The following is a 19,758-nucleotide window of genomic DNA, read 5'->3' on the forward strand; positions in this document are numbered from 1 at the left end:
GCCGCTATTTGCTTAAAAAAAAAAAACTTTACTCAAAATCTGTCAATTAATTTCCATGAATATTGCCCGTGTCTGTCTGTGATAAACACGTTTGTGTATCAGTCTGTCTGTAGCCAGTTGATGTGGGTTGATAGAAATACTTTCCACAAAATCTTCTCAATTAAATGTTAACTGCAAAGTAGGCTTACCTGGCAAAAGTATATAATAAGTGTACTGAACAAAAATGTAAACGCAACATGCAACAATTACAAAGATTTTACTGGGTCACAGTTCATATAAGGAAATTAGTCAATTTAAATAAATGCATTAGTCTCTAATCTATGGATTTCACATAACTGGGAATACAGATATGCATCTGTTGGTCACAGATACCTTATAAAAAGATAGGGATTGTGGCCTGTGGAATGTTTCCCACTCCTCTTCAATGGCGGCAACTGGAACACGCTGTCGTACACGTCAATTCGGAGCATCCCAAACATGCTCAATGGGTGACATGTCTGGTGAGTATGTGTAACAGATATAACTTTACGTCGTCCCCTCGTCCCGACACGGGCGCGAACCAGGGAACCTCTGCACACATCAACAACGGTTGCCCACGAAGCATCGTTACCCATCGCTCCACAAAGGCCGCGGCCCTTGCAGAGCAAGGGGAAACCCTACTTAAGTCTCAGAGCAAGTGACGTAACTGATTGAAATGCTACTAGCGCGTACCCGCTAACTAGCTAGCCATTTCACATCCGTTACACTCACCCCCCTTTCGACCTCCTCCTTTTCCGCAGCAACCAGTGATCCGGGTCAACAGCATCAATGTAACAGCATAACATTACGTCGTCCCCTCGCCCCGACACGGGCGCGAACCAGGGAACCTCTGCACACATCAACAACGGTCGCCCACGAAGCATCGCTACCCATCGCTCCACAAAGGCCGCGGCCCTTGCAGAGCAAGGGAAAACCCTACTTAAGTCTCAGAGCAAGTGACGTAACTGATTGAAATGCTACTAGCGCGTACCCGCTAACTAGCTAGCCATTTCACATCCGTTACATATGCAGGCCATGGAAAAACTGGGACATTTTCAGTTTCCTGGAATTGTGTACAGATACTTGCGACATGGAGCCGTGCATTACCATGCTGAAACATGAGGTGATGGCGGCGGATGAATGGCACGACAATGGGCCTCAGGATCTCGTCACGGTATCTCTGTGCATTCAAATTGCCATCAATAAAATGCAATTGTGTTCGTTGTCCATAGCTTATGCCTGCCAATACCATAACTCCCACGCCACCATGGGGCACTCTGTTCACAACGTTGACATCAGCAAACCGCTCGCCCACACGACTCCATCCACGTGGTCTGCGGTTTGAGGCCAGTTGGGCATACTGCCAAATTCTCTAAAACAACATTGGCAATGGCTTATGGTAGAGAAATTAACCTTCAATTGTCCGGCAACAGCTCTCGTGGGCATTCCTGCAGTCACGCTCCCTCAACTTGAGACATCTGTGCCATTGTGTTGTGACAAAACTGCACATTTTAGTGGCCTTTAATTGTCCCCAGCACAAGGTGAACCTGTGTAATGATCATGCTGTTTAATCAGCTTCTTGAAATACCACACCTGTCAGGTGGATGGATTATCTTGCCAAAGGAGAAATGCTCACTAACAGGGAAGGAAACAAATTTGTGCACACAAATTTGAGAAATAAACTTTTTGTGCATATGGAACATTTCTGGAATCTTTTATTTCAGCTACTGAAACATGGGACCAACACTTTACATGTTGCGTTTATATTTTTGTTCAGTGTTTATCATTTATCTATTATTTGTTATTTGTAAACTTTGCCATGAAATGAGCAGCAGCAGTACTGAAACATCGCTAGTCCGGCACATTCCTCACTCCTTAGATGAGCAATTAAAGGGGAATTACACTCAAATCTAAACGTGTTCCTTTTATTTAAGCATTGACATGGACTCAGAACATCCAATTGCATATTTTCTCTGTAAACAATTGTAATTTTGAGAGTGAAATATAAAAACGTTCTAAAACCAGGAAATGTAAAACTGAGAAAACAACATCATTTGGGAATATATAAAAGTCAGATTTTATAGGACCCCCTTGGAGTTGTTTATGAACCATTATTTGAACAGGTATATTGACAAAAAAACACTGCACTACTTTCTCTTGTACGCTAAGGACCCCGAAGAGAAGAGAATAATGTGCCTATTTGAAAGCTCAAATGAGTTCGCAACATGTTTCATTATTTTAAAGTAGCTCTCATGCTAGAATAGGTCGGAGACCCTTGGTATAGAGGAGTCAGCTTCCCCCTGGTGGTTCTAGCAGAGTATTACACAAAGATACGCTTTTCCAGCACACGACACACTGACGTCATGCACAGATGCGTGCGACTCATGGCGGCAGTAAGAAGCCATCGCCTTCTGCGCCCATAGCCTAAATTTATGTGCTACTACTTCAAAACAAAATAACTTTTTGGGGTTCTCGAACACTTACAATTATGTTTTGTTTCTTGTTTAAAGATTATATCTGCTTGAAGATTATATTTGGTTGTGATCTTTTCTAAATTATTATTATGGATGCAGCAGTTGTTAGCTAGAATGCTAACGCTGATTGATATAGGCTGTAACAAAAGCTAGCCAAAGATCCATTTTACTTGAAGTGTTTGAAGTGTTTTTAGAGTATAATGCAGTTGATTTGCGATGATGACACAAACATTATATTAAGCAGGACATTCATACGAGCCTTAAAATCCAATTGTAATCCAAAAGTAGGGCGAAATGCACTCAAAAGCAACATGTAAATAGAGGCTTTTGTTGCTGCCGTTCTATTCCCTCCAATTTGCGCGCATCGACCTCGTACGGCACTGTTTGCAAACACAGAAAGAGGTCTATAGAGCAGTCCTAGGATAACTATGGGCACATCACAATAACCCTCTATATATAGCCTAATAGTTTAATGTATGTAGCATGAAGCAATATAAGTAGCTAATAAGATATTGTGTAATTCATGTGGTGGATCTAAATCATGTCAGTGGCTTCATTTCCTTTCCCTGTTCTAATCTGAAAACACTGGACGGGGGAAGTAATATTTTAGATGCCTGTCTAATGCCTATACTCAGTGGTGTAAAAATACATTAAAGTACTACTTAAGTAGTTTTTTGGAGTATATGTACTTTAGTATTTATATTTTTGCCAAATTTTACTTCACTACATTCCTGAAGAAAATAGTGTACTTTTTACTCCATACATTTTCCCTGACACCCAAAAGTACTCGTTACATTTTGACAGGAAAACGGTCCAATTCACACACTGATCATGAGAACACCCCCGATCATCCCTACTGCCTCTGCTCTGACACTCACTAAACACAAATGCTTCGTTTGTAAATTATGTCTGAGTGTTGGAATGTGCCCCCTGACTGTTCGTCAATAAAAAATAAAATAAAATTGGTTTATATGTTTACTTTAACTTTTGATACTTGCTTAAGTATATTTAAAACCAAAAACGTTTTGACTTTTACTCAAGTAGTATTTTACTGGGTGACTTTCACTAGGAGGAGACTAGTGATGAGGCTCTAACACTAGGAGACTGTAGGTAGGGATGAGGCTTTACCACTAGGAGGAGACTGTAGTGATGAGACTAGGAGGAAACTGTAGTGATGAGGCTTTACCACTAGGAGACTGGTGATGAGGCTCTACCACTAGAAGACTAGTGATGAGGCTCTACCACTAGGAGACTGTAGGGATGAGGCTTTACCACTAGGAGGAGACTGTCGTGATGAGGCTTTACCACTAGGAGGAGACTGTCGTGATGAGGCTCTACCACTAGGAGACTGTAGTGATGAGGCTCTACCACTAGGAGACTGTAGTGATGAGGCTCTACCACTAGGAGACTGTAGTGATGAGGCTTTACCACTAGGAGGAGACTGTCGTGATGAGGCTTTACCACTAGGAGATTGTAATGAAGTGGCTTTACAACTAGGAGACTGTAATGACGAGGCTCCACCGCTATGAGGAGACTGTAGTGATGAGGCTTTACCACTAGGAGACTGTAGTGATGAGGCTCTACCACTAGGAGACTGTAGGGATGAGGCTTTACCACTAGGAGGAGACTGTCGTGATGAGGCTTTACCACTAGGAGGAGACTGTCGTGATGAGGCTCTACCACTAGGAGACTGTAGTGATGAGGCTCTACCACTAGGAGACTGTAGTGATGAGGCTCTACCACTAGGAGACTGTAGTGATGAGGCTTTACCACTAGGAGGAGACTGTCGTGATGAGGCTTTACCACTAGGAGATTGTAATGAAGTGGCTTTACAACTAGGAGACTGTAATGACGAGGCTCCACCGCTATGAGGAGACTGTAGTGATGAGGCTTTACCACTAGGAGACTGTAGTGATGAGGCTCTACCACTAGGATGAGACTGTAGTGATGAGGCTTTACCACTAGGAGACTAATGATGAGGCTCCACCACTAGGATGAGACTGTAGTGATGAGACTAGGAGGAAACTGTAGTGATGAGGCTCTACCACTAGGAGACTGTAGTGATGAGGCTCTACCACTAGGAAACTGTAATGATGAGACTCTACCACTAGGAGGAGACATTGACTAGTCATACTCTGACTGGATTGCATTCTATTGCAGTGTTCATTTTGGCACTATTGTTTTATTTACTCTAGTTGTCGTCATTTTGACTAAATTATCAAGTCTTAGTCACATGTTTTGTCATTTGAATAATGATTTAGTCTAGTTATTGTCAAAATGACAAAAACAGTGGGCCATTTTAGTCAACTAAATGCCCTTTCATTTTAGTCACATCAGATTTGTATTGCCTCATTAAACTATAGTAAACATAAATCACTGACTTCCATGTGCACAAACATGCATAGCCTTGTCCTACCAGCATATTTGATGATAGAAATTCTGATAATAGACCTAACCTTATTCCTTATTCAACATGTCAGAAGCATGTTTGTTCTACATACCATATGTCTATCTGAACGTTCCAGAACGTTGCATCCTGCTGAATGCAGGTTGTTAGCTATAGCTAGCTAATGAGGTAACATGACTGAACAAGGTGTATCCTGAACATATGGTTAATGGTCCGGTCCTCAAGTGGCCTGGTGTTAGAGCGGACCACAATATGCTTCATGGATGGACCATAGAACAAAACTAAACAAAACATAGAGCCAGTGGGTTATTATGGGTCATTATGGGTAATATTATGGGTCATTATGGGTAATATTATGGGTCATTATGGGTCATTATGGGTAATATTATGGGTAATATTATGGGTTATTATGGGTCATTATGGGTAATATTATGGGTAATATTATGGGTCATTATGGGTAATATTATGGGTCATTATGGGTAATATTATGGGTAATTTCTGAAAAGCTCTCAATCTCTCCAAAACCTCTTGTCCAGTCCATTTAGTAGTCTGATTTTTGTCACAGAGATGATTTTGTCTCGTTTTAGTCAACTGAAATAATTTTCATTTAGTTTGTTTTTTCTGGGTCTATTTAGTCAGTTAAAGTCTTGTCAATTGCCACTGAAAAATAGGTGTTTCACAAATATTTGTGTCACTATTGTTGTTGATGAAATGAACACTGCTGAGGTATTACATTAGGACTGAGAGGAAAGATGTGTTACTCTTATACACGTCTTGGCCGCTGAATCTGTTTTATCTCTCTCTTTGTGTGTGTGTGTGTAGGATACACTACAGCGGGTACTCCATATAAAGTGCCCCCCACCCAGACGAACGGAGCCCCCCCGCCCTACTCCCCCTCCCCCAACCCCTACCAGACAGCCATGTACCCCATCAGAAGTGCCTACCCCCAGCAGAACCTGCAGAACCTGCAGAGCATGCAGAACCTGCAGAACTTATATGCACAGGTAAGCACACATACCCTTCACACACACACACACACACACACACACACACACACACACACACACACACACCCTACTCCTACCCTCAGCAGCTTTTATACAAACACACACACACACCTATATACAATCCTAACCTCAGCATACACACACACCCTACTCCCTCAACGTCTACCCTCAGTAGAACCTTTATGTACTGATAAGCACATACACACCCTAACCTCTCTCTCTGTCTCCCTGTAGGCAGCAGCGTATTATGGCCAGCCAGTGTATGCGGCCCAGCCCTATGTAAATCAACACACTACTCACATGCACACACACATCAACACACACAGACACACACTAACACAGACACACTCTAACCTCTGTCTCTGTGTCTGTAGGCGTATTACACCCAGCCTGTGTATGCTGCTCAGCCTCAGCCACATGTAATCCACCACACCACAGTGGTTCAGCCAAACAGCATGCCCTCAGCCCTCTACCCCGCCCCGGTCCAAGCCCCTAGAAACAACGGAATGGCTGCCATGGGGATGGTTGCCGGGACCACCATGGCTATGAGTGCAGGTAGGACGGGTGACTGAGGAAGCTGATGTGGCTACATCATGTTGACATCACGTGAACATTAAATATATTTTCATATTAAACACCTTTTTTTCAATTACTCTATTTAATTTCCTATGCAAAATGGATTATTCTTATGCTAAAATGATTGTGTTGCTGCTATGTGTTTTTAGTGTAAGTTGTATTAGTTTGGTCTGCGTTATATAGACCCTAATGTTACGGTCAAAACAATAGTGACAAAATGCCATGTTAGACTGCTGATGCGTGTGTCGTCCTGTAGGAACCTTGTTGACTACGCCTCAGCACGCTCAGCTGGGTGCTCACCAACACGTCACCATGCCACAGTACCGGCCCCAGGGCACACCTGGTTACAGCTATGTCCCTCCCCACTGGTAGACACCGCCCCCGAGAGGTAAGTCATCTTATAATTCCAAATGTCCACATTCCACTCTCAATCAATCCAATGTCTTCTCACTCTTTCTCTGCGTCTATCTCTGTCATTTCAGATCTCTGTTTCTCTGTGTCTGTCTCTGTCGTTTCAGATCTGGAGTCCAACGTATGCAACTACTCCAGTCTTACACGGGCTTCTTATGGTCACCATGGCAACCTCACATCTGTCTGCAACAACAAAACTAAAGAGCAACGGACACTTGCTGCATTCTGTAGTGTTTTATAAAAGCTGCTTTTTTATTTTTTTTACACAACGATTATTTTCTTCTTTGATTTGCCAATATGTCATTGCATTACATTGTTTTCTTTTGTTTGTTTTATTTATTTCATTTTTATTTTTTCATCATTTCAATTTTTCCATTGTCATTGGAACTCCAGAGTGATTGACCAATCATGGGTGTCTGTTGCTCTGCTTGTGGTCCGTGTTCTGTTGGTGTGTTCCAGATCCAATGGTGGGAATGTACTGAACACTTCCTCCACCACCTTCATCATCATCAATTTATGCTGCCAAATGTTCTACCGATTAGATGTCAGCACAGGGTTTTCATTCATTTCTATTTGTTTTAATCCCTTCATTTTCCTTTCCAACAAAGCTCTGTCTTGGAACAGCATACCTCTTGTGTTTCACCTCTGTTCTCCTTCTGATCTTCATCTTCCAGCTTCTAGCTGTTTCTTACATAGATCTGTAACAACTAGATCCGCTGTCTGACTAGATCCGCAACATCTAGATCCACTATCTGACTAGATCCGCTGTCTGACTAGATCCGCTGTCTGACTAGATCCGCTATCTGACTAGATCTGTAACGTCTAGATCCACTGTCTGACTAGATCCACTATCTGACTAGATCCGCTGTCTGACTAGATCCGCAACATCTAGATCCACTATCTGACTAGATCCTCTGTCTGACCAGATCCGCTGTCTGACTAGATCCGCTATCTGACTAGATCTGTAACGTCTAGATCCACTGTCTGACTAGATCCACTATCTGTCTAGATCCGCTGTCTGACTAGATCTGTCACGTCTAGATCCGCTATCTGACTAGATCCGCTGTCTGTCTAGATCTGTAACGACTAGATCTGCTGTGTGGCTGTAAAGACATGGTATGCAGCATCACAAGGTCACAGTACTTACCAGTTACTGAATTCATCTCAATATAGAGGCCATTTGTCATTTAGCTTAAACCGATAAATTATCAAATGTGAATATATTTATATAGCTGTGTGTACAGGATGTGTGGTCATGCACACAGTCACCCACATACATACATATACAGACATAAATACACACAAAGTCATACTTAAAGCAGGATCACTTAATGTCAATCAAATAATCATACATGGATTCAAACGTGTGCCAACACAGTTAAACACACACCTATATACACACACACACACACACACACAATACATTAGACCACCACTCGGACTGATTGCTTATTGAGGAACATGTTTAGGAGTTAAAGGGATATAGAAGCACTTGGCATGGTGACGTGGCAGAGGAGGGGGGTCAGGAGGGGAGTGGGGGTTCAGGAGGGAGAGTGGTGGGTCAGGAGGGGGGGTCAGGAGGGAGAGTGGGGGGTCAGGAGGGAGAGTGGGGGGTCAGGAGGGAGAGTGGTGGTTCAGGAGGGAGAGTGGGGGGTCAGGAGGGAGAGTGGGGGGTCAGGAGGGAGAGTGGGGGATCAGGAGGGAGAGTGGGGGATCAGGAGGGAGAGTTAGGAGGGAGAGTGGTGGGTCAGGAACGAGAGTGGTGGTTCAGGAGGGGGAGTGGTGGTTCAGGAGGGGGAGTGGTGGGTCAGGAGGGGGAGTGGTGGGTCAGGAGGGAGAGTGGGGGGTCAGGAGGGAGAGTGGAGGGAGAGTGGTGGGTCAGGAGGGGGAGTGGTGGTTCAGGAGGGGGAGTGGTGGGTCAGGAGGGAGAGTGGGGGGTCAGGAGGGAGAGTGGGGGGTCAGGAGGGAGAGTGGGGGGTCAGGAGGGAGAGTGGGGGGTCAGGAGGGAGAGTGGTGGGTCAGGAGGGGGAGTGGAGGGAGAGTGGTGGGTCAGGAGGGAGAGTGGTGGGTCAGGAGGGAGAGTGGTGGGTCAGGAGGGGGAGTGGTGGGTCAGGAGGGAGAGTGGTGGGTCAGGAGGGAGAGTGGTGGGTCAGGAGGGAGAGTGGTGGGTCAGGAGGGAGAGTGGGGGGTCAGGAGGGAGAGTGGGGGGTCAGGAGGGAGAGTGGGGGGTCAGGAGGGAGAGTGGGGGGTCAGGAGAGGGAGTGGGGGGTCAGGAGGGGGAGTGGTGGGTCAGGAGGGGGAGTGGGAGGTCAGGAGGGGGAGAGGAGAGCACAGCAGGGAACAGTGTGTATGCCATGTTTCGGGGTTTTAATAGATAAGTATGAATCACAGTTAGAATCTGTGGGGCACGGGTCATTACAAAGCATTTACAGTGTATCAAAGTAGATCAAGACGTTAATTGCAATAATAAGATAAAATGCCTCGTTATACGGTTACCGCACAGTAATTATTTTATAGTCATTTAGAATTAAAATCATTTTAAAATTCTTATTCTGGTAATCCTTAAATCTGGATTATGGGCTGTGTATCCAGACTCAATCCATTTGAATCACTGTTACTGTATTCTGAGGTGTCAGCAGTACATATCAGAGTTCACTGTTACTGTATTCTGAGGTGTCAGCAGTACATATCAGAGTTCACTGTTACTGTATTCTGAGGTGGCAGCAGTACATATCAGAGTTCACTGTTACTGTATTCTGAGGTGTCAGCAGTACATATCAGAGTTCACTGTTACTGTATTCTGAGGTGGCAGCAGTACATATCAGAGTTCACTGTTACTGTATTCTGAGGTGGCAGCCGTACATATCAGAGTTCACTGTTACTGTAGTCTGAGGTGGCAGCAGTACATATCAGAGTTCACTGTTACTGTAGTCTGAGGTGGCAGCAGTACATATCAGAGTTCACTGTTACTGTAGTCTGAGGTGGCAGCAGTACATATCAGAGTTCACTGTTACTGTAGTCTGAGGTGGCAGCAGTACATATCAGAGTTCACTGTTACTGTAGTCTGAGGTGGCAGCCGTACATATCAGAGTTATTGTAATAATCTCACGAGGAAGCGTTGCACAATAATAAAAAGAAAACCTGACAAAAATAATTTCTACTAGGTACCAGGTAGCTTTGTAGTGAAACAGAGGCAGTTTCAACTGTCATTTAAGAAAACTAACCAATAGATATCAAGCGCTCAGTAAGAGTTCCTTAGTCCTGATAATGTTTGTACTAGTTAGTATAAATATCAACAAAAGAAAATGGCTTATTGTTCCTGAGCATTTATTTAATCATCCACTGTTTCATTGTTGTTTCACATTGAGGTTAAGAAAAAGATGGCGTGTTTTTCCTTCCGTGGTCTTTTGAGCATAAGGATGGTTCATATTCAGGTGTAGCATGGAGCATCATGCATCACCATGCAGTCTATTTATACACTGAGTGGTTGTGTGTTACTGCAAAGCAGGCTTGAATTAACATGAAGATATCTACCACCTTTAGAATCTAAAACCAGAGGGTGTGAAGGAAGCAGGGGAGAGTAATGTCTGATTTCTGTCTATCACTCTGTGCTGGTGTATTGTAGTAACTTGTTTATTCCAAACATGATCTGTCTGAAAATCTGTTCCTCAATTCAAGTGTAATAATTAGTTACTAATGACCTCCACATCCTGCCATCGGGTTGGAGCTGGTCTGATTCTCTCTCTCTTCCTCAATTTTACTCTCTCTGTGGCTCTGTGTTCCAGCTCTTTCCTCTCTCTCTCTCTCTGTGTTCCAGCTCTCTCTGTGGCTCTGTGTTCCAGCTCTTTCCTCTCTCTCTGTGGCTCTGTGTTCCAGCTCTTTCCTCTCTCTCTCTCTGTGTTCCAGCTCTCTGTGGCTCTGTGTTCCAGCTCTTTCCCCTCTCTCTCTCTCTGTGTTCCAGCTCTCTCTGTGGCTCTGTGTTCCAGCTCTTTTCCTCTCACTCTCTCTCTGTGTTCCAGCTCTCTCTGTGGCTCTGTGTTCCAGCTCTTTCCTCTCACTCTCTCTCTGTGTTCCAGCTCTCTCTGTGTTCCAGCTCTTTCCTCTCTCTCTCTCTCTCTCTCTCTCTGTGTTCCAGCTCTCTCCGCTCTCTCTCTCTCTCTGTGTTCCAGCTTTCTCTCTGTCTGTCTGTCTGTCTCTGTCTGTCTGTCTGTCTGTCTGTCTGTCTGTCTGTCTGTCTGCTGTCTCTCTGTCTGTGCTTCTGTTTTCCAGCTTTCTATTCTCTCCCTCTCTGTGTTTCTTCACACCCCCTTCTTCTCTCCCTCTCTGTCTCTTCACACCCCCCTTCTTCTCTCCCTCTGTCTCTTCACACCCCCCTTCTTCTCTCCCTCTCTGTGTCTCTTCACACCCCCCTTCTTCTCTCCCTCTCTGTGTCTCTTCACACCCCCCTTCTTCTCTCCCTCTCTGTGTCTCTTCACACCCCCCTTCTTCTCTCCCTCTCTGTGTCTCTTCACACCCCCCTTCTTCTCTCCCTCTCTGTGTCTCTTCACACCCCCCTTCTTCTCTCCCTCTCTGTGTCTCTTCACACCCCCCCTTCTTCTCTCCCTCTGTCTCTTCACACCCCCCTTCTTCTCTCCCTCTCTGTGTCTCTTCACACCCCCCTTCTTCTCTCCCTCTCTGTGTCTCTTCACACCCCCCCCCCCTTCTTCTCTCCCTCTCTCACCTCCTTTTAAGCATTGGTACCTCTTCATAACAGAGATAAAGTGATGACACGGGTCATGAGAAGTGTAATGGCAGACTGGAACCATGTAGATGACAGTAAGCAGGACTGTCTCATGTAATACAATCTAATCCTATCAGAGGTTGGGCTCTGGATGTGGGGTCACTAACCTACCAGTCTGGTGCCCAGTCTGACATCAACCTCTACCTCCACACGCCATGTTGATCTGAGACGTCTGGATGTGTTGAAGCAAGATGGTTGTTCAACTCTACTGAACCTTCCAGAAGGCTACTGTAGGTGGAGCTATTACCATGTTGCTTAAACCCATCTGATGCTTTAAGAGCAACTAAAAACGGGATAATTTTGGAACGGGCAAAGGAATTCCCTCCAGTATTTTACACCTCAGCCTAAAATAGGAAACAGAATATGTTGGACTTCCTGAGCCGTGTAAAGTTGAGCGCTTTTTACCATAAGTGTTATTTAAGGTATAACTGCAATTTGGTGTTTATTATTCATACATAGAGCACAAGTCTGAGGGTCCGCTATCCCACACACACTCTGAGGGGGCTTGTTTCTGACTTTCTCACCCACACTTGTTTGCATGCCTGTGTTTTGGATGGAAGTGATGTCATGAAAAGGGTGCGTGTCAGTTCCATTTCAACGCTGTCATTTCAGGAAGGGAACTGAATTTCAACTCATTCTGAGTGGAAATTAAATTTTAACACTTAACTGCAGAGCTCAAAGGAGGATATATTTGAAGGTATTTTTACTCGTACGCTATCAACTTATGAGTCCTTCACCTTTTGTATCATTCCATCTCTAAATACGTTTTTTTTTCAATGTGAAAGAAGTTAAAGAGCCTTCAAAGATGTTAAAAGATTATTTGTTGTTGATGTTTTTGTGTATTTTGCTCTTCATTTCTTCACAACTATGTCAAATCAAAATGGTGTTTGTATGTTTAAATACCCACTCAAACATCCACCTCTCCCCACTTCTCTTTTTCTGGCTCTCTTTCTTTTGCCTCTGTGGTCATGTCTTAGCAAGTTTCATGTCTTAGCAAGTTTCATGTCTTAGCAGTTTCCTCAAATTAAAACACTACTATTGGAGGAATAGTGCACTTATTTTTGTGTGTTTTCCTCAATGTTCTGCAGCTTTTTATTTCACTTGTTGGAGATTTCTAAAATAATAATTTGAACACTAAATGTGATGCAAAAAGTGGAAATTCCTCGTCTTCCAAAATACTTTTATCCCTGGAGCGAGTTTCGGAACAACCCCCTTGAAGTTTTGTACCCAGTTTGCACAAACAATGGTAACATTACCATACCGTTGTGGCAAACCATGGCACAACGTTTTCTCAACGTTGCGTGAACTGAATTGTATGTTAGCTATTGGTCCAGTGTTGCGGACCCATGTCAGGCTTGTGATATGAAGTGTAAATCTGTTTTTAAATCTGTTTTTAATTTCTTTTTTTATGTTTTTGTTCATTTTCTTGTTTGTTTTTTTGAAGATCAGTTAGTGATCTTCGTACCATAACTAAGCCAAGTTTGTTATTGTATAATACGTACTGTAAGATGTAGAACATTGAATAACTATTAAAATATTCCTATAAAAGGAATTCTGTCGTTGTCAAGTTTTTCCTTCCATTAAATATAGTAGAAGTGGGTGTGTACTAGAAGCAGGGGTATGACTAACACAGCCAGTAGTGATGGGTGGACAGAGGAGTGGCTGGGTACTGTAAGGAAGGTTACATTAGAACTACTTTAAGTATTAGTAGTGGTAGGTGGGTGCATTCGCAGCCTCTGACAATAGTGATGGGTTAAGCCTACAGATTTCATTAAGGTCCAATTGCACACATGGTAGAGGTCTTGCTGCTCATCCTACAGACCGTGAACGTGTGTGGGCGTAACCTATTGAGAAAGACGTCGGTCTTTCACTTCTAGCAGTACACACCACTCCCTATGCAAACACACACACTCTGATGGCACAAGCAGTGAGCCCAGCCAACAGAGAGTTGCAGTAGTCCAGATGGGATATGACAAGCGCCTAGATTAGGACAAGATGATCAGGGCCTGTGTCAGTGCTGTCATCATCCCCAGACTGATGGAGGAGTGAAGCTGCAACCCAGACTGATGGAGGAGTGAAGCTGAGAGCCAGACTGATGGGATGAAGCTGAGAGCCCAGACTGATGGAGTGAAGCTGAGAGTCCAGACTGATGGAGTGAAGCTGAGAGCCCAGACTGATGGGATGAAGCTGAGAACCCAGACTGATGGAGTGAAGCTGAGAGTCCAGACTGATGGAGTGAAGCTGAGAGCCCAGACTGATGGGACGAAGCTGAGAGTCCAGACTGATGGAGTGAAGCTGAGAGTCCAGACTGATGGAGTGAAGCTGAGAGCCCAGACTGATGGGATGAAGCTGAGAGTCCAGACTGATGGAGTGAAGCTGAGAGTCCAGACTGATGGAGTGAAGCTGAGAGCCCAGACTGATGGAGGAGTGAAGTTGATAGCCCAGACTGATAGGGTGAAGTTGAGAGCCCAGACTGATGGAGGAGTGAAGCTGAGAGCCCAGACTGATGGAGTGAAGCTGAGAGCCAGACTGATAGGGTGAAGTTGAGAGCCCAGACTGATGGAGGAGTGAAGCTGAGAGCCCAGACTGATGGAGTGAAGCTGAGAGCCCAGACTGATGGAGGAGTGAAGCTGAGCCCAGACTGATGGAGGACTGAAGCTGAGAGCCCAGACTGATGGAGGAGTGAAGCTGAGAGCCCAGACTGATGGAGGAGTGAAGTCGAGAGCCCAGACTGGTGGAGGAGTGAAGCTGAGAGCCCAGACTGATGGAGGAGTGAAGTTGAGAGCCCAGACTGATGGAGGAGTGAAGCTGAGAGCCAGACTGGTGGAGGAGTGAAGCTGAGAGCCCAGACTGGTGGAGGAGTGAAGCTGAGAGCCCAGACTGATGGAGTAAAGCTGAGAGCCCAGACTGATGGAGGAGTGAAGCTGAGAGCCCAGACTGATGGAGGAGTGAAGTAGATAGCTAGTAGATCACAAGGACCATAGTTTCCAGACCTAGCTAGTAGATCACAAGGACCATAGTGATTGTTATCTTATGCTAATGTTCTTTCTGTCGCTAGGTCTCAATAACGTACGTGGGTAGAGGTTTAAAAAAACAGAAGGATGTCACATTGTGCATGATAGCATAGATATATACCTGCCAGGTACTTTCACCCTGTCATCATAACACCATTCAGAGTCAGTGAAGTGTTCCCCTGCATACCTGACAAAACACTTACCACTACACTTACCACTACACACACCACTACACACACCACTACACTTACCACTACACACACCACTACACACACCACTACACACACCACTACACATACCACTACACACACCACTACACACACCACTACACACACCACTACACTTACCACTACACATACCACTACACACACCACTACACACCACTACACATACCACTACACTTACCACTACACATACCACTACACACACCACTACACACACCACTACACATACCACTACAAATACCACTACACACACCACTACACACACCACTACACATACCACTACACATACCACTACACACACCACTACACACCACTACACACACCACTACACACACCACTACACACACCACTACACATACCACTACACACACCACTACACACACCACTACAAATACCACTACACACACCACTACACACACCACTACACTTACCACTACACACACCACTACACACACCACTACACTTACCACTACACACACCACTACACTTACCACTACACACACCACTACACACACCACTACACACACCACTACACACACCACTACACACACCACTACACACACCACTACACACACCACTACAAATACCACTACACATACCACTACACATACCACTACACACACCACTACACACACCACTACACATACCACTACACATACCACTACACACACCACTACACATACCACTACACATACCACTACACACACCACTACACACACCACTACAAATACCACTACACACACCACTACACACACCACTACACTTACCACTACACACACCACTACACACACCACTACACTTACCACTACACACACCACTACACTTACCACTACACACACCACTACACACACCACTACACACACCACTACACATACCACTACACACACCACTACACACACCACTACACACACCACTACACACACCACTACAAATACCACTACACATACCACTACACATACCACTACACATACCACTACACACACCACTACACACCACTACACATACCACTACACACACCACTACACACACCACTACACACACCACTACACACACCACTACACTTACCACTACACACACCACTACACATACCACTACACACACCACTACACACACCACTACACACACCACTACACATACCACTACACACACCACTACACACACCACTACACACACCACTACAAATACCACTATACACACCACTACACATACCACTACACACACCACTACACTTACCACTACACATACCACTACACATACCACTACACACACCACTACACACACCACTACACACCACTACACACCACTACAAATACCACTACACATACCACTACACATACCACTACACACACCACTACACACACCACTACACACACCACTACACACCTGTTTGACTAACTGTCTCATTAATGGTCACACACGGGTAAATAACTGACATGCAGTAGTTATACAGCTCCAGGCCTGAGGGTGATAGAAGAAGCCAGTTGGAACATGGTTACTGTGGAAAAACTGGTGTAAATCCCAGCACTCACACCCTGTAGGAGAGAAATGGTTACGGTAATAGCTGCATGTACAGTACTAACCAGGTATACAGTACATTATGTAATACCGGTTCTGAAGGATCCCATGACCCTTCACAACAATACCCATTCCACCATGATACATTGTCATGACAATGAGCTGTTATAATGTCATGGATAAGGGCTAGTTATGTCTTGGTTAGGTAATGTGTTAAAGGTTATGGTATCTGTAATGTAACTTTTCAAATGTTTACATTTACATTTTAGTCACTTAGCAGATGCTCTTATCCAAAGTGACATACAGTTAGTAAATTCAACCTCTACAGGATCAGTGTTCCCCCCCCTGCGGGACAATTGAGCTAACGTGTGCTAATGTGATTAGCCTGACGTTGTAAGTAACAAGAAACAAGAACATTTCCCAGGACATAGACATGTCTTATATGGGCAGAAAGCTTAAATTCTTGTTAATCTAACTGCACTATCTAATAGCTATCTACAGTAGCTATAACAGTGAAAAAAATACCGTGCTATTGTTTGAGGAGAGTGTTTGAGGAGAGTGCACAACAACAAAACACTTGTATCATAGCAACTGGTTTGATACATTCACCTCTGAAGGTAAATAATGTCCTTACATTCAGTAATCTTGCTCTAATTTGTCATCCTGAGGGTCCCAGAGATAAAATGTAGCATAGTTATGTTTGATAAAATCAATTTTTTTATTCAAATGTAGGAACTGGGCCCTACAGTTTGAACCCCTAGTTTGAACCCCCCCCCCCCCCCTCCTTCCCCATCTACATGTGTGAAGGTTAGTGTATTTTCTGTAGGGAAGCTAATTATTCATATTTGATGACATTCCTGGGAGTGTGTAAACTTGTTTTTTTTAATACCATATAATTTTTGTATGTTCTCTATAGTTATGTACTTGAAAATGTATCAACTGACCAATTTGGCACATTTGATACAAATGTTGAACAGTAATGCAATGGTTCCTTGGATCAGTCTAAAACTTTGCACATACACTGCTGCCATCTAGTGGCCAAAATCTAAATTGCGCCTAGACTCCTAAGCGATATATTGGCCTTTCTCTTGCATTTCAAAGATGATGGAACAAAAAAAAATCATAGAAAACTACTTTTCTTTGTATTACCTTTTACCAGATCTAATGTGTTATATTCTCCTACATTCATTTCCCATTTCCACAAACTTCAAAGTGTTTCCTTTCTAATAGTATCAAGAATATTTATATCCTTGCTTCAGGTCCTGAGCAGTTAGATTTGGGTGTAATTTTAGGCGAAAATTGAAAAAAGGGGTCTGATCCAGAGTCATAGTAAGGACATTTTTCCACTCGAAGGGCAAGTTTTAGTTTTTCTTATGATTTATTTATTTGTGGGGTGGGGGGTGCAAGGGGGGTCTTGTAGGATTATTTAAGATACTCAATTCCTTAATCAGTAAACTGGAACACAAAGCAGGCAGCAAGTCCTTGGAACTTCTTGTTTTCATTCTGACTAACAGTCATCATTGCTCAAGCAATATTGGGTGATATTGCATTCTTCAACACACACACACACTTGATGCAAGGCAGCTATTGCACAAAATAAATCCATCTCAGAACCAGACTCATTGAGTTGATTTGTAACCATCTCTATCGAGGTGTTTTCCCATAACTCACGGTTTGCCGGACTTGATGCCATTGTAGGTGCAAACCATTAAATAAAAAATATGCTGTATGTATTCATGTATTCATTTGTTTGTTTATTTATTTATTATTCCTTCATTAATTTATCTGACATGAAATGTGCATTTTATTCAAACATTATGTGATTTGACGCAGAATGGTGTTAATTGAGGACATAGGTTAAGCTATATTTCAGTTGAGGACATGTTGTTTTCAAGGCCACCAGATCCTGAACAGCAGGCAGGCTGCAGTATTGACAGATTCAATAAAAAGGCTAAACAAGTTGAGACAGAGCCTGGGGCGTGTTTCATTATTTAAATGTTTTTTCCCTCTGGAGAGAACAGGATGAAGAATATCAATCATCGTAAACCAGCATATCCTGTACTGTAAATGTACTGCATTATACTGGCAGCAGAATGTCTGCAGTGCAATCTACAGCATTAACGTTGTAAAATACATATATTATATTTTACTGTGTCACAGGTGAGGCCCCAAATGGCGGCCCTCCCCCTCCTTACGCGCGAACCCTCTTGTCTCTAATTCGGCGAGAACAAGGGCGCGTGTACGTAAAACATACGCGTTCACCGGGAGAATTTGATACAAGCAGAGCACACCTGTGTGAAGCTAGCCACAAAAAGGATTAGACACAATAGTGGAATTTGCTGTTGGCCTTTAAAATAAAAGTTACGCATTAAAACTGATCCAAACAGATACAAATAGTGGAATAATGCCATATTTGGACTAAATTATGCTTAACAAGGTCGGAATGTTTTTATATCACTTACAAAAAAAATACAATAATTAATTATTCGACAATAAACATTAATTGCCTTTTCTCCCCAGTCCATAAACATCGTGAAAGAAGATGACAGAAAACACTTTGAAGCAGGAAGCACCAGTGACTCGGTCAATAAAAAAGTGGTCAGATGAAGCAGAAGCTAAACTACAGGACTGTTTTGCTAGCACAGACTGGAAAATGTTCCGGGATTCCTCCGATGGCATTGAGTACACCACATCAGTCACAGGCTTCATCAATAAGTGCATCGATGACGTCATCCCCACAGTGACTGTACTACAGCTGAAGTCGGAAGTTTACGTACACGTTAGCCAAATACATTTAAACTCAGTTTTTCACAATTCCTGACATTTAATCCTGGTAAACATCCCCTGTCTTAGGTCAGTTAGGATCACCACTTTATTTTAAGAATGTGAAATGTCATGTAAAGAGAATTATTTATTTCAGCTTTTATTTCTTTCATCAAATTCCCAGTGGGTCAGAAGTTTACGTACACTCAATTAGTATTTGGTAGCATTGCCTTTAAATTGTTTAACTTGAGTCAAACTTTTCAGGTAGCCTTCCACAAGCTTCCCACAATACGTTGGGTGAATCTTGGCCCATTCCTACTGACAGAGCTGGTGTAGCTGAGTCAGGTTTGTGGGCCTCCTTGCTCGCACACGCTTTTTCAGTTCTGCCCACAAATTTTCAATAGAATTGAGGTCGGGGCTTTGTGATGCCCACTCCAATACCTTGACTTTGTAGTCCTTAAGCCATTTTGCCACAACTTTGGAAGTATGCTTGGGGTCATTGTCCATTTGGAAGACCCATTTGAGACTAAGCTTTAACTTCCTGACTGATGTCTTGAGATGTTGCTTCA

General features: G+C 43.6%; 1 protein-coding gene across 4 annotated transcripts in view; it reads left to right on the forward strand.

The window, feature by feature from the left end:
• The window catches only part of LOC129822457 (protein FAM168A-like), a 55,682-nt gene extending 48,527 nt beyond the window's left edge, over window positions 1–7,155 (forward strand). For 2 of the 4 annotated variants that reach the window (XM_055880747.1, XM_055880750.1), the window contains 5 exons: window positions 5,722–5,903; window positions 6,141–6,185; window positions 6,281–6,461; window positions 6,739–6,870; window positions 7,001–7,155. In XM_055880747.1, coding sequence (XP_055736722.1) covers window positions 5,722–5,903; window positions 6,141–6,185; window positions 6,281–6,461; window positions 6,739–6,854 — 524 coding nt within the window. In that variant the 3' untranslated portion in view covers window positions 6,855–6,870; window positions 7,001–7,155. Of the gene's footprint in view, window positions 1–5,721; window positions 5,904–6,140; window positions 6,186–6,280; window positions 6,462–6,738; window positions 6,871–6,964 lie in introns of all 4 variants that reach the window. The other 2 variants (XM_055880748.1, XM_055880749.1) reach the window with 2 other exon arrangements.
• Window positions 7,156–19,758: the final 12,603 nt, after the last annotated feature.

Source organism: Salvelinus fontinalis, chromosome 24 (genome assembly GCF_029448725.1).
Source record: "Salvelinus fontinalis isolate EN_2023a chromosome 24, ASM2944872v1, whole genome shotgun sequence".
In the NCBI taxonomy this organism is placed as follows: domain Eukaryota; kingdom Metazoa; phylum Chordata; class Actinopteri; order Salmoniformes; family Salmonidae; genus Salvelinus; species Salvelinus fontinalis.